General features: G+C 35.4%; 1 protein-coding gene across 10 annotated transcripts in view; it reads left to right on the forward strand.

Annotated features, from left to right (window-relative positions):
• The window catches only part of RABGAP1L (RAB GTPase activating protein 1 like), a 722,910-nt gene that overhangs the window by 219,825 nt on the left and 487,443 nt on the right, over window positions 1-15,642 (forward strand). For all 10 annotated transcript variants that reach the window (XR_007191366.2, XM_057315476.1, XM_044387902.3 and 7 more), the window contains one exon: window positions 1,790-1,940. Coding sequence is in view for 9 of the 10 variants with exons in the window: in XM_057315476.1 (XP_057171459.1) it covers window positions 1,790-1,940 (151 nt within the window). In the remaining variant the exon portion in view is untranslated. The remainder of the gene's footprint in view (window positions 1-1,789; window positions 1,941-15,642) is intronic.

Below are 15,642 nucleotides of genomic sequence, written 5' to 3' on the forward strand. Positions count from 1 at the left end.
TAGATAGTTTACTCAGGTGTGAGTCTTCTTGAGAATAATATTCTCAAGAAATTCTCTGGAGCATATTTAGCTTTGTTGTTTTTACGAATTAAGGTTATAGTTTCAGTCCATGAGAGAAATTTAAATAATTGAAATGACTCTTTTGTGTACGATTATAAAATAATTTAAGATCATTGTGAATATTTCAAACAGCAGAGGAAAATCAAAGAAGTAGTTTTCCTCTCAATTCTATTGCACATATGTTTGGAGTGTATTCTTCTATTTTTTTTCCTATGCAAGTTGAAATCAGGTTTCAAAATATTATGTGTTAGAGAGGGAGCAAGAGAGGGAGGGAGAGAGAGAACGAATATGTATTTAAAATAATATATATAAAATTTGAGAGAGGGAGAGAGAGAATATATATTTAAAATTGTATCCTATAAAATGTTTTGAAACTTGCTTTTTTCACTAAACAACATAACTGGTCCCTAATGTGCAATAGTGTTTTAAATCATATAAGCTCTACCTCTTTTTATTTCATTTTGCTCCAAGCCAATCAGTATCGGCAGCTTAGGTTCTCTGACTCAGCAATATAAAAATTTTATTTGAAGAGGCTGGAAGAAAGCAGAATAGATACACACTTGACGGTTTGTTAAAAATATTAATGGGATGAGTTTACTTGAGCTTTTGAGTTATGGAAGTTACAACAGTTTTTCCAAAATGGCCAGATTATGACTGAATGGGAAAAGAATGGAGCATATTTTCAGAGGAAGGGCCTGCTGAAACTGAGGTCTGGGCTGGAGATAGCTCTATAAGCTAGAGAAGTTGGTGAGTAGATGGGAGGCCAGTTTTAGGAAACAGACATATTGATTCTATGACTTGTAAGGCTAAAACTTGAAACCAGAGCCTGAATGTTAGATCAAACCAGAGCACATCATCAAGTTTTGGAGTCCAGATGGTCACAGCAGGGTCAGCTCTAAGAGATCAAAACTGAGCAACAAGTACAAGTAGAGATAAAATGTGAGCAAAGGGGCATAAAACATAGCTCCAGTTTCAAGCTACGCACCAGGAAAACGTTGAAGAATGGAATTTATATTCACAAGACAGGGAACAGCAAGTCATTTTCTTGTCCAGTTGGGCAGATTATTATAGTAGCACACTTACTATGTCTTCATTGACTTCATGACAAAAAATATTTGCCTTTGTTTCGTTTCTAAGCACCCGTGGCTGATAAGTATATGCTATTCCCCTAGCAAGGTGAAACTGTGTGGGTTGTATAGGCTTTGTAAGAAAGGTGTAGTTTCTTTTGTAAGAAACTACTCCTTCATTTAGGGAGTAGTTTGGGTCAGGATGTAGGGGTATAGTCAAGACGTGAGAGGCCTGTGATCCACTTTCAGCATCCTGTTCCCCCATCCCCTGCCATACCCACGCCATTTAGCCAGCTTGCCCTCTGTTCATGTCGAGGGATTCAGATGGTTCTTTTTATGCCTTGAAATGCTTCCCAGAAATATATAATTAACACATTCATTTTTATGAATAAGTTCATAGGATGATTTTAAAAAGTGAATGAGAGGAAGTAAAAACTTTTCTTGACGGTAGAATAACACGGTTCACCAGTGAAGAAGATGGGACTGGGGAACAACGTCCATGACATCACTGAGCTACTGATGGTGTTTCATGCTTTCCTTCCCAGTTTTTCTCTCAACCCAGGCTTACATTTTTATGTAAATTCATTAACATACTTTTCATAACAACAGCAGTTCAGCAGTGGTGAAGGGAGTATGAATAGTTTGTTTTCTTGTTTTCTTAGGCACAATAACCTTGGTGCACGACCGAAGGGGCTGTCCACTCTGGTGAAGAGTGGCGTCCCCGAAGCACTGAGGGCAGAGGTGTGGCAGTTATTAGCAGGCTGCCATGACAACCAGGCAATGCTGGATAGATACCGACTTCTTATCACAAAGGTAGGAAGCTTTTTTCATATTCTTCTCGTTGGACGGCATATTAAATAAATACTGTTTTCATAGCTGCAATAAGTCATAAATGTTTTGAACTTCTTTAAAAACGATTTTGGTGTTGTGCAGTGAATGGTTCTGCCTTTCGTTCTGAGCACTTGTTGTGGATAGTGGTAAACAATGCCTTGGCTTTCATTTTTTCGTTGAAGTGGAAGATATTTATATTTCAAGTGTTTTCAATGAAGCTTTCTTACTGTATGAGATGTATATACAATTATATTTGCACATAGTATAATTATACTCTAGTGTGATTTTAAAGTCAAATTAACTTAAAATGAAATTAAAAGGCCTTCTGTTCTTACGTAACCTTACACTTACATGATGTAGATAGTTGCCCAGATCCTTATTCTGTCAGGAGCCCCTGCTTCCAACGTAAATTCCTGTGCTTATGTTCAAAGAGCTGATTGCAGAGCATATGTAAAGGTAATCCTCAGTCCTAGAGTCTCCTCTTAGGTCTCACCTCCTAATTTCTTAATCTACTCTAAATCATGGATTTAAACATCTCTGTTCATAAATGAGATTTTTTGATAACCAAGACTTTGTTCCTCAGGATTTATCAACTTTTCATATTGTTTAGCCCCTCTAATTCTTTCTTCCTTTCTTTCCACCTGAGCCTCCCTCCCTCCCACAAATACTTTCTGAGTGCCTAAATCCACCCCCTGCTAAATTCAGATTTAAAAAAAAAACTTTACCATTTTTTATGATTAGTGTTTTCTACAGTGGAATATGCAAGATGATCTATTGATGTGTGTGTGTGGGGGGGGTGTCTAAAGTTTCATTTGTTTTTTTAAATTGCAACACAAAGCATATTGAGCTATCCTAATATTTGCTGTGCCGTGGTACTGAGACCTCAGTAAGTCGTTGGGCCCAATGGCTACTTGTCCCATGTGATTTAGGAGTGACCCAAGGGAAGAAGGGGCTTGCTTGCACACCTTGGGAAGGAATAACAGTGGTGCTCACACTCATGTATGCGCTTTCTTGATGTTAGAGTTTTCTTGCAATTTGCATGTGCTCAATTACATGGATTTAAAGGTTGTCTAGTTTTAACTTAACCCACACAGGGTATATGAGTGGTTTAAAGAGATTGCTATCGCAGGATATTATATATCAAGATACTAAAAATAACAAAAACCAGAAAAGAAAAATACTAATCTGTCCCTTCAAGTAAGAATTAATGTTGTTAAAGGATGACAAAGCAACTACTTCTAGAAATAAACTCATGTTATAGAGAAGGACATTTGAAACATTTGGCAATTTAAACATCACTATGTGATTTTGTCACACTGAAAGCTACATGTGTTATTATAAAACTCTTAACATCTTCTTAAAAACCTGGAAGTTTTAAAAACTTTTACAAATAATTGTAGAAAATTTGGAACTGACTGTTAAAAATCAAACTGGTTTACTGATAAGAATTCATTTGAGGGGTGCCTGGCTGGCTCAGCCCGTAGAGTGTGTGACTCTTGATCTTGGGGTTGTGAGTTCAAGCCCCATGTTGGGTGTAGGGAGTCCTTTGAAAAAATTCGTGTGAGAAAATGAGTAATTTCCTAACCAAATTTCAACAAAATAATTGATGGGTGCGACTGAAAAAAAATGGTGCTCCTCTATTTGGGTCTCTGGATCTCTGTCAGTCTTTTTCAGATATGATAATGATTAAAACCATGAATCAAGAAAACTGATTTTGAAACAAGTTTCAAATTGTTTTGTAAACTGCTAAACCAACATATTAAAAAGTAACTCATATTGTATGATTCTATTTACATGAAATGTTCAGAATAGGCTAATGCATAGAGGCAGAAGGTAGGCTAATGGTTGCCAGTGGCTGGAGGATGGAAGAATTGGGAGTAACTGCTAACAGATACAGGGTTGCTTTTTGGGGTGATGGAAATGTTCTGGAATTTTATAGTGGTGATGGTTGTACAATATTGTGAATATACTAAAAACCACTGAATTGTATACCTTAAAATGGCGAATTTTATGTTATGTAAAGTTTAACTCAATAGAAAAACTCAATAGAAAAATTGTGCAGGGGCGCCTGGGTGGCACAGCGGTTAAGCCCATCTTTTTCCCATTGTGTATTTATTCTTCCTTTGTTGAAGATTAATTGACCATATACTTGTGGATATACTTCTGGGTTTTCTGTTCTATCCCTTTGATCTGTGTGTCTGTTTTTATGACACTACCATACTGTTTTAGTTACTACTGCTTTGTAATATAACTTGAAATCTGGAATTGTGATGCTTCCAGTTTTGTTTTTCTTTTTCAAGATTGCTTTGGCTATTCAAAGTCTATTGTGGTTCCATACAAATTTTAGGATTGTTTGTTCTAGTTCTGTGAAAAATGCTGTTGGTATTTTGATAGGGATTGCAGTAAATGTGTGGATGGCTTTGGGTAGAGTAGACATTTTAACAATGTTTGTTCTTCCAACCCGTAAGAATGGAATGTCTTTCCATTTCTTTGTGTCGTCTTGAATTTCTTTCGTCAGCATTTTATAGTTTTCAGAGTATAGGTCTTTCACCTGCCATAGACATAGTCATTCTTTTTTTCTTCCCCAAACTATAAACTTTATGTTGGGTTAGGTTGTGTGTAAACCTAGTAAAGTATGAAGCAGTATCTTTTCCCCCAGGAATCTTACCTAGTTGGGGACACCTATCACCAATGGGTTAAGTTGAGCATTAGGTCTTGATATACTAGCTTCCATTGTTTTTTCCAGAGAGTAGGTAGGAATCACTGGGAATTACTGGCATAGTTTTGGAATGGCCAGTGGGGTGTGTAGATTGAATTACCCTGCATCTTGTAGCTCAAGGCTAGAGAATAATACTGAATAGAGAAGTGTGGGAGTACAGTGTAGAATAGTCACACTCTCTGCTCTTGTTTTTATAATGTAATCTACGGAAAATAAAGCTTTACAAATCTTTTTGACTGGTAGGAAATGTAATGGGACCAAAAATTTAAAAAGGATGAAAAGCTCTAGTCTAGATTCCACAGAAGATGAACCAGGACAAAAGCCGCAGACTAACTGATAACTGCAATCTGATGCCAGAGACCAAGCAGGACCAGTCAGAAGAGCTGTTACATCTAAATCATGGAGAATTATGTTCACTCTACTGCTAGCATCAAAAGGAGCTTTCAGACCCAACTTGTCTTGGTAAAAGTGGTAGCTCCACCTTAGGAAATGTTGGCGCTCACCCTAGAGGGAGACCTTGGGTTCAGATTTCAAGCTCTGCTGCCTACTAGTTTGTGACCTTGGGCAAATTCCTTAATTATCCTTACTCTCAATTCCTTCCTTTGTCTAATGGTCTTTATCTGTGTCTTATGGAATTGTTGGGAGGATTCAATTAGATAATCCTCATAAAGCACTCAGAGCATGCCCAGTACATGGTAAGCACTCACTAATGCTGGGGATGAGGAAAATAGGTCAGTATATGCTTAAATGAGTGACACAGAAAACTAATATGGGAAAAATAGAGATTACTATGGGTTCTTGAGACCTGTGTAGGTTTCAGTACATCCATCTGAGAAATGAAGAGAAAGAGAAAGAAGCAAAACAAGATGTGTAACACCCTGTTATCTGCTTGTACAACTAATTCATTCTTTAACTGATCAAACATTAAGATGTCTTTTGTGTTTGACACTATGCTAGGTACGAGAGGTATAAAAAGAGTAACTCTTATACCTACCCTTGTAGGAGTTAACTGTCCAGTGGGGGAGGCAGTTAAAAAAGCAGAGAAATGGTGATACTATCGTATAAGTGCTGGGACAAAATTATGAGCAAAGTGTTAAGGGAGCAGAGTGGAGCAGCCAGCTTTGCCTAGGAGCAACGAATAGGAGGATGTATTTAGGCTGAGGCAGCGGCAAGCATAAAGACAGAGTTGTGAAAGGTCCCGCCATGGTCAGGTTGTGGGAAGTGCAGTATGATTCATGGGGGCGCTCTAGACTATAAACCCTCAGCAAGGAATGTGTCTGGATTTTGTTTACTGCTGTAATCTTAGTATTCAACACTAGGACCACCCTCTCGCTAATGCTAGAAAACACTTGCTGAGGAAATTAATGGGGTGGGGGGAGGTGGATATTATGGAGTAATGGGCATTATGTTTAGTGCTTTCTTATGTTCTTTCCATGTAAGTCTGACCACTTTGGTGATGCAGTTCCCATTTTTACCATTGAGGAAAAAGGAGGTGCAGAGAAATTAAAAGACACAACAATTACTAAATGGCAGAATCAATTTTTGAACCCATAAAACAGAAAACTCTAAAAGAGAAACGAAAGGGATAGGACATTCCTACATTTTGTCTTTTAAAGATCCTTTGGAAGGAAAAACTCTATATATTTTTCTCATTGTTAACCATTAAGGATAATAAAAGGCTACAGAAATAAAAGCAGTACTATCCTTTTTCTCTGCTTTATACTATTCGTCGTATGGAAATGAAGTTTATAAACTAGGTATTATTCCGTTTATATCGGGAAACATGTAAAACCTTACAAGTGGTAGAAAAGATCTAAATAGTACTTTATAGAATCAGTAATAGAAAAGTTCTAAAACACTGAACTTCAAGCCATCCCTTTTAAGATGGGTCTTTACACAGTCTATCCTTTAAAAAAAAATATATTTATTTATTTATTTGAGAGAGCTAGCAGGAATGAGGGTAGGGTCAGAGAGAGAAGGAATGGGAGAAGCAGACTCCCTGCTGAGCATGGAGCCCAGCTCAGAGCTCAGTCCCAGAACCCTGAGATCATGACCTGAGCCAAAGTCAGACACTCAACCTACTGAGCCACCCAGGTGCCCCTACACAGTCTGTCCTAAAGTGGCCTGAGGCTTCAGCCATTGTCTGCTGCTGCATGATTTCTACCAAAGGCTGAGGGCATCAGCACTGTTTTTGGATCAGTGGTAGACTGGTACCACATATTCCTGAAGTCATTGTTTATGACTGATATTTCTTGTTATTCCTATGAAATTAGCATTCTTCATAATTTTGAGGTGACCTGAAAAGATATTCAGTAGAGGATTGTGACCCTATTTTCCCTGTAGGATCAAGCAGACAGAATTTAGAGCTTCTGAACTGAGGACTAAATCTTAATATCTGGCTTAAGGAGCCACTGAGTAATGATTACATTTTCACATATTTAGCAAACATATGACATGGGGGAGGTTGTGTGCATTTAGGGCAACTTGAATTTTATGTTGTTTTACAGAAATATATGTGTAATTTTAAAAAAAGATTTTATTTATTTATTTTAGAGAGAGAGAGAACAAGTATGATTGGGGGGAGGAGCAGATAGAGAGGGAGAGAGAATCTTTTATTTTTTAATTTTTTAATTTTTAATTTTTTTAATAATTTTTATTTTGTTATATTAGTCACCATACAGTACATCCCCAGTTTTTGATGCAATGTTCCATGATTCATTATTTGCATATAACACCCAGTGCACCATGCAATATGTGCCCTCCTTAATACCCATCACCGGCCTAACCCAATCCCCCACCTCCCTCCCCTCTAAAGCCCTCAGTTTGTTTCCCAGAGTCCACAGTCTCTCATGGAAGATCGGTAGGAGAAGGAAGGGAAGAATGAAGGGGGGGTAAACAGAAGGGGGAATGAACCATGAGGGAGAGAGAATCTTAAGCATACTCCATGCTGAGCATGGAGCCCAACGCAGGGCTCGATCTCACGACCCTGAAATCATGACTTGAGCCAAAACCAAGAGTCAGATGCTTAACCCACTGAGCCACCCATGTGCCCTGTATGTGTAATTTCAGTACTTACATGACATGTATGGTATAGTTTATCCGTGAAGTCTGCTGATTATTATTTGCGTAACATGGCAAATATTGGATCATGGTCTGTGCCCTTTTTAGAAGTGATGTAATTTGTAACATTCATACTTTACACTTTGTTAAAATCAAAACAAGGTTTTAATTGATGAGCTTTCAGAAATAACATCATTACAAGCCATTTACCCTACCACTTGAATTCATTTTTTTTCCTGAATGAATCTTCTTCAAAAAATGTGTGTGTGTATGTGTACACGTGCACACAACACAATTTCTTTTTAAAGGATTTAAGTTCCAGTGCTAGGTTGATCTAGATTTGAGTCTCACCCCTCCCACGTATTAATTTATGATCTTGAAAAGTTAGCCTAACTTTCTAAGCTTCGGTTTCATCATTTATAAAGCTAGGATAATAGTAATCCCTGCTGGGATTGTTGTGGGAATTAAATAAGATGATGCAGTACTTGACACATAATATTTAAGATTAGCTTCTACTGTTCTTACCAATATGATGTTACATTATGAACGTGATAACAGTGTAGTGGGTATTGGTGTTGGTCTGTATTTCTACTTAAAACGTATGTTAGACTGCTTCCAGTTACATAATGTTCAGAAGAGCACATGATGTGAATAATAGCTGTGATGGAATTGAGAAGGAATCTTTTTAGAAGTATGATGTGTCCTACTTGTCTTTTTTTGTTTTATTCTTTTTTTCTGGTTGGTGAATATCATGGAATATTTGAATCCTAAAACTTGACTTTGCAGTGATTGTATGATTTATTATTTTAGTGATTATGCACATTCAAGTATATCATAAAGTCAAATGATGTTCTCTAAAAACCACTCTAATGACTATCTGATATAATCAAGATGTCTCATTCACTTATTAATTCATTTATTCATTCAGTAACTCTTTATTGAGCAGCTTTTATGGGTCAGGCTTTCTATGGTTTCTAGGGCTATGTAGATGAAAAGAGTTCTCATACCCTTGATGAGTGTAGCCTAGGGGAAGCCAAGTCTGTGCACAGATAGATTGAGTATATTATAATACAGATTATATAGGTATCTTAATAAAATCTTAATCAAATGTGTGGAATACAAAAGAGGTAGTCTCAGCTCTGCTTGGGTGAGCCAGGGAAGAGTTCACAAGGAAGAGGATGCCTGAGGTGGGAATTAAATGTCTGAGCAGGGTAGGAGAAGGGAGTGGAGTACAGAGTTAGCTTATGTAATGATTCAGCTGCCATTTAGTGACTTAGCTTGGATTGTGCAAGGAGCCTTCACAAGTCAAATCAGTGTGCTCCTTCCTTCCTTCACTCCCCACCCCTGTTGACCATCTGCTGTTCGTGGGTCAATACTTGTCCCTTATTAAATGGGAAGAATGTAATAAAGTTTATTCTTGTTAGAAGAAATATGTGAAGTGAAGACTTCAGAAAATATGTTATATCAAAATGATACCACAAGAATATTCGGTTACCTAGGGTTGATGTAATATTGTTTTAACAAGTAATATTATGGATATTTGAGTACTTATTGTATGCCAGGTACTATGCTAGGATGGTAATGCATGTTAATTTTTAGAATCAGTGAACTGAAAAATACTATCTTGGCTAAATATAAAACAGTATAAGCTTGCAAAGTAGAAGTCTAGTTTTATAAACTACAGAGAGTGTGTGCTCAAACTTCTGTCAGACAAAAGGGCAGTAGTTGCAAATATTACTTTGGTAGTTGCTGCTAAAAATTTCTTTAGGAATATAAATAAAAAACAACCGTGAGACTGGCCTGTTTTAAGATTCTGCAAGTTCTCTACTATATGGACAGGTAAGGCTTCACTGTGTTTATTCTTGTCAGGTTACTGGTACTGCTCAGAGTAAAGCCTGTCTTCTCTCTATTCTCTAGTGTATTATTGTAGCAGATGACTTTTAATAAAACATGTAGGTAAAGAAAATTTTTTACTTTATTTTGGTGGAACATACTATAATTATAATTACTGGACATTCTTAAGAGGAGATGTTTAAATTGGTATTTTTCTTATGATTGAATAACATTTAGAGAATATTTCATCAAAAAGTCAAGTAATGGTATCAATTAGAGATTTCTTTTATTTGATAAGGTTTCATAACTAAATGAAACTCTGTACATCATTTAGCCAGGGAGTTGTTTGCTTTTTCTTTACGTGGTTTAGTTTTTAAAAATTCAATGCTGTATGTTAGTTAGATAATGCTCAACACTAGATTTCATCGAGAGGCAGGGCACCGTTTAATTGCACGGCTGCTCTGTCTCTGTCATCACCTTGTCTAGTTGTGGGAAATGAGCTTTTTGATAGAATGGGGTTATTCCAGCTGGGTCTGTATCATCGGTATGTATAAAACCACAGGCTCTTGTACTGAATGGTACATTACTGATAGAGCCACAAAGTTGACAAAAATTTCTCCAGAAAATTTATAAATTTTTAAAACGTACTAACCCCCCAAATAAGGTAGGCAAACAAAATAAAGAGTATTCACTGTATCGTAATGTAAATGCCTCGAACAGGTAGATACCAGAAGGTCTTTATTGAAGGAAATCAAGAATTATTGAGAAAAATTCCTTAAGAAAATATACATTATTTTCTCTCTTCTTGCATAATAAAGGCAGTGGCTTCTTACTACATAATTATAACTTGCTTATTATTACTTTTTCACAGGATCATTTTTATCAAATTTTCTTTCATCCTCTGAGGTCTTTCATTTTCTATGATGTCTATATTGACACTTGCATGTATCAAAACTACAATTATATGTGAATCTGAGATGCACTAAAAATCTTTCCCCCAGCATTGACATTTTTCTGTAAAAAATTTTAAATATATTTGTACTTTCATGTACTTAAGTGACAATGTTCTGTTTCTAGTAACAGATAATGTTTTTGTTATCCTTTAAACATAGTAAATAGTTTCCAGGTAAATTACGGAACAGGTGATTTTCTAATGTTACCTTTATTGTCATGTCATGGAGTTAGCGAAGGAATACACTGTTTTGAGGGAAGTCTTTTGGGTTATTAAGCATAGATCATTCAGTGGCATAAAAGTTGTATTATTATAGCTTTAGAATTAAGGATAAGAGGAAAACTGATGTTTTTCCTCAAGCATGCAAGTTTTCAAGAGTCTGGGATTATAGTATGACTCCTAGATCCCATTTCATAATAACTTTTTTTTCATAATAACTTTGTTAATCTTATCTGAACATGTTTCTAGAGTTTATTTGTATTTTATTGGGTAATGTGATATGAGTTTTTCCCAGGGTTTTTACATTGACTTACTTTTTTATTCAAATTTATGCTTACATCTGTTTACCATTAATAAGTATCAGGGTTAAAAAAAAAGTGTGAGACAACAGATATGAGACAGGTAGCAAAAGTCCACCCCCCCCAGTTGTATTGTTGTCATATTTTTGTAACAGTTGAGTTTCTTTTTGTAGGTTCTTGTTTGATTACTTCATGAATCTTTCTCAGTATCTTTATCCTTTTGTGTCTCATTATAGTTTATATTTGGCTCTCCATCATTTCTTCCATTCTCTGTTACCTGCCTCCTTTTCTGAACCGTCCATAAGGTACTCTAAAAGGTGGTTTTCATTATTTGGTATTTTATATTTGCTGGGTTTCATTTTCCCTATGAATTTCTCAGTTTAAGCTGCTTGTTAGTTGCATGGCTTTTAGTTGATTTTTAAACTGACAAGACAGCAGACTGTGTCATCATAGAGAAACTGTCATTTTGTTTCTCCAAGCAAAATGTACTTTGTATTCCCAGAGCCTGGCACTAGCCTTGAGTATAAATATTTGTTGAATGACTACATGAATTAAACTATAGATCAGTGCTCCATGATTAAAAAAATGGGAGGGGCTAATTGGTTATGGTATTATAATTGAAGAATTAAAGTAGAAGTTAGGAATGTTGGTTTTGTTTTTTGGAGTTTTTGTTTTGTTTTTTTAATAGAACGCTTCAAGTTATAGACCAGAGATGATTAACTGAAGTCTCACTTTTTTCATCACATTTAATGAGTAGCTCTTAGGGACCAGATGCAAAACTAGTCATTGAAAAGTTGTCCTCTTAACTTATTCAATATTTTTGTTATAAGATAAATAATTACTTCTTTTAAGCTTATGGAGTAGATATGTAATTGCTTATATGCATACACAAAGACCCCAAAATATGATGCAGAGTACATCTCCTCTTGCAAACTCATATCCTAGTTTCTACTTCCTTCTCCCGTCAATAGAAAAAAAATAAACAAATGGAAAAGCCAAAGGACTGTTGAGTAAATTGAAGATTATTGTAGGCGTTGGAAAAATTCAGTTTTTTTGAGAAATTTCTTGAGCTTTTTCCAGAAGATACTAGATAAATACCATGTTGGAGATATGATTGATATTGCAAAATTTTTTTAGACTTTAAAACTTTATTCCATAAACTGGCTTTTGATTTAATTAATACATTCATTCCATAGACTGTTTCAAAATAAGTATTATAATTAATTCATTATGTTGCTATTTAAAAAGAATAATTGCTCCATAACGATTTGTTATGATTTTCATTTGGTTGTTTTTTTCTCTCTATTAAATCTTTACTTTTTCTAGATTCACAATTTTATCAGTAATGCTTCTCTTAAGAATACAGTAGGTTCTACTTTTTTACAGACAAAATTTTTATTCCTAATGAATGATGAATAGAGTAGGTAAAAGTTGCTCAAAACTTTTTTATTGCTGGGTTGGAATATTATGGGTATGCCTACTTGAGAGCTTTACTTGTTACGACTGTCAGAATAATTCAATCACTTCTACCCTTTAAGAGCTGATCTCTGACATGTTTATGAAAGCTACTTAATCTTTTAATAGATGACTAATTTTCTGAAGACAGCATTATGAAGCTTTTACCTGATACCTGCAAAAATGATGTGAAAAGGAGCTCTTCCATTTAACTCTTTAAAACTTCAGTTCTTGTTTGAAAAAGTATAATGGCAATTTTTAATTGAAAATTTAAAAAGAAGAAAGCTTATCTTAATTTTTCTACCCATCTGACTATTTGGTACTTAGGTACTCTGGATAAGGTTCCATCTCTTCATACAGATTATGTAATTGAAGTCTGTAGCTTTCCTACTTTATTTTCTAGGGACTTCAGATCTTTACTTTGAAGAATTTCAAAGGTCATCTCTTTGCAGGGATGATTTAGGTATGTTTACAAAATTTCTTTCTCATTTAGTCCTGTTGAGCTGACCATGCGCCAAAAGGGAAATTGATCTTTATTTCATACTATTTAAAATCAAGATTTTCTGAGTAAAAAAACAAAACAAAAACCAAAACCAAAAAACTGTAGGAGAACTCAAATGAAGGATTGAAGGGATTCCCCTAGATAATCTATATACTCATTTTTCCTGCTGGGGTTGGTGATATATCTTTTGGTATTGACCTATAGTTTTTCCAATTTATTTTTACTTTGAAAAGAACCCTTTCCCATTTGAACAGAAAGTAGATTGAGCTCGATCCTTGGGAAAAGATGATACTTAGTAGTACCATGAGGAGAACTAGTGTTCGTCCCAGTAGCACAGTGTAGTCTTGCATTAAGTGCTCTGGGACTAATTAATCAGGAAACGACTCTAATTAAAAAGGAAACTGCTCATCAGCTGCCTGCTCAGGCTCTTTTACAGAAAGAAACTGTAGACTTCACTACTTGTTATCCAGGTTCTAGCAACATTCTTTAACTGCTTATGTCCTAGTTGAAAGGAGTGATTTGAAAGATTTCTCGCCAACTTTATTTTGTAGTGATAAACTTTGATATTTAATGGACTTCTTTTTAGATGTAAATTTACATAATAGCAATAATTTTGAAGTTCAAATGTTTTGGTTGATCTGCAAAATTTTTTAGCTTGTAATCTTGCCATGTTTTTTAAATCCTGGAACAAACCATGCTACTTAGAAATAATCTTAGTAGACAACAATTGGGTATGTATGTAGATATATATAAATATAAACATATATATATCATGTGAGATCAAAATCAACATAAATATCTAACAACTATTTGTGAATTTATCTATTTAACTCATATTGGCATTTGCAGAAGCTTAACAGTTTATTTGGTTTAACTGAAGTCTTCTTAGAGAATTACTATATAAAAGAGACTATTTTAATTTCATAAGGGTATGTGCATTATATATATATTCTATGTCTTGTTTCCCAGGTGTTTTTGTATGATTATTATATCCAGCACTTCAGATACTTTTTAATTTACCAAATAGTAATTGATTATGAACTAGTAAGAACTTTATCATTGTTCTTAATGTTGCTTTTGTTAATTTACTTCCTATCTTTTGATATTTGTTCTAATACATATACAGAGGCTTATTAGTTTCTAAAATGGGCAAGTAGTTGGACAAATTAGGAAGATAACTGAAAAGTTCCGCTCAGTAGAACTGGAATTTAACTTATTCTTCCTTGTATCCTTCCCACCCTTCCACCCTCACCTGTTGGCACATAGTAGATTCTGATTTTTATATTCTGATTCTTTATTTTTATGAAGATTATTTGAATTGTGGCTTTTTGGGGATCAGTTTATTCTGTGCTATTTTTCAAATCAGTTATAGTTCAGGATGCTAAATCTTGTACAAATGACTGCTGACACAGCACAGTCTAATGTTTACGAACTTCATGGCATGCTTAGCCATGGCAAACATAAGTCTTGTGAATGATGTAGTAATTACTTTTTACATGCTTATGTATTTCTATTGAATTATATTTCTGTTGAATTAAGAAAAAGTTTGTTAACCCAGATTTGCCGCTAACCTATATTATGTGATGCATCTGATGGGAGCAAGACAGTATCTTGAACAAGAACAGTATTAAAGCAGGTGCCATAGTTTTTATTCGGGTTTTAGATTTCTGGGATTCTTTTCGATTAATTTCCATGGACTTGGGGTATGTGGATTTGCGTTAATTTGCATAACTCAGTTACTGGGACGTTCACCATTAAGTATTGTCATATGTTTATTTAATACATTAATTTTGAGCATTGATTTAGAAACATTAATTTATCTTTTTGACTTATCTGTGGATTAGATTGATTACAAATAATAGTATTACAGTTAATGTAGAAATCTAAAAGTTTAAATACTCAGCCCAAGGTCAGATGAAGAGGTAGGGCGCCTGGGTGACTCAGTCATTAAGCGTCTGCCTTCGGCTCAGGTCATGATCCCGGGGTTCCGGGATCGAGCCCCACGTTGGGCTCCCTGCTCAGCCAGAAGCCTGCTTCTCCCTCTCCCACTCTCCTTGCTTGTGTTTCCTCTCTCGCTGTGTCTCTCTCAGTCAAATAAATAAAGTCTTAAAAAAAAAAATGGAAGAAGTATATCAGAACTGGAAATAGAAACTAGAGTTACCTGTAATTCATTTATGATTTTTAACTCTCTTCTTAATGTTTTCCATTGAACTTGCTTGGAGCATAAAATCATAGAGAATATTTCTTCTTTATATTGTGATAAAACTGCAAGCTTATCAAAGTTTTCATGAATAAGCAGTACCTCCAGAGACTGAAGACTAAAAGGCAACTTGCTAGCTTTCCAGAGGTGGCCTTTCTAAGGCTGAGAACACACGCACAGAACTTGTGCTTGTTATCCGGGCTACTCGCCGGTGTTGGTACCTGCCCTCCTCGCTGCACATGTGACAGTGGATAAAAGCGGTGCCTCACTCCAAACTGACGTTGAACTGATCCACATTAGAAACTTGAATCATTTTCTTTTCATAGGTAGCATGATGTTTAGATTAAGTAATGTGAGAGGTATTTTCCACTGATACTGTTTTGTTTTGTTTTTGGAAGGGGGCGGTAAGCTTTTTTTTTTTTTTTTTTTTTGAGGTCAACTTTTA

The sequence above is a fragment of the Ursus arctos genome, unplaced genomic scaffold (assembly GCF_023065955.2).
Source record: "Ursus arctos isolate Adak ecotype North America unplaced genomic scaffold, UrsArc2.0 scaffold_2, whole genome shotgun sequence".
Lineage (NCBI taxonomy): Eukaryota > Metazoa > Chordata > Mammalia > Carnivora > Ursidae > Ursus > Ursus arctos.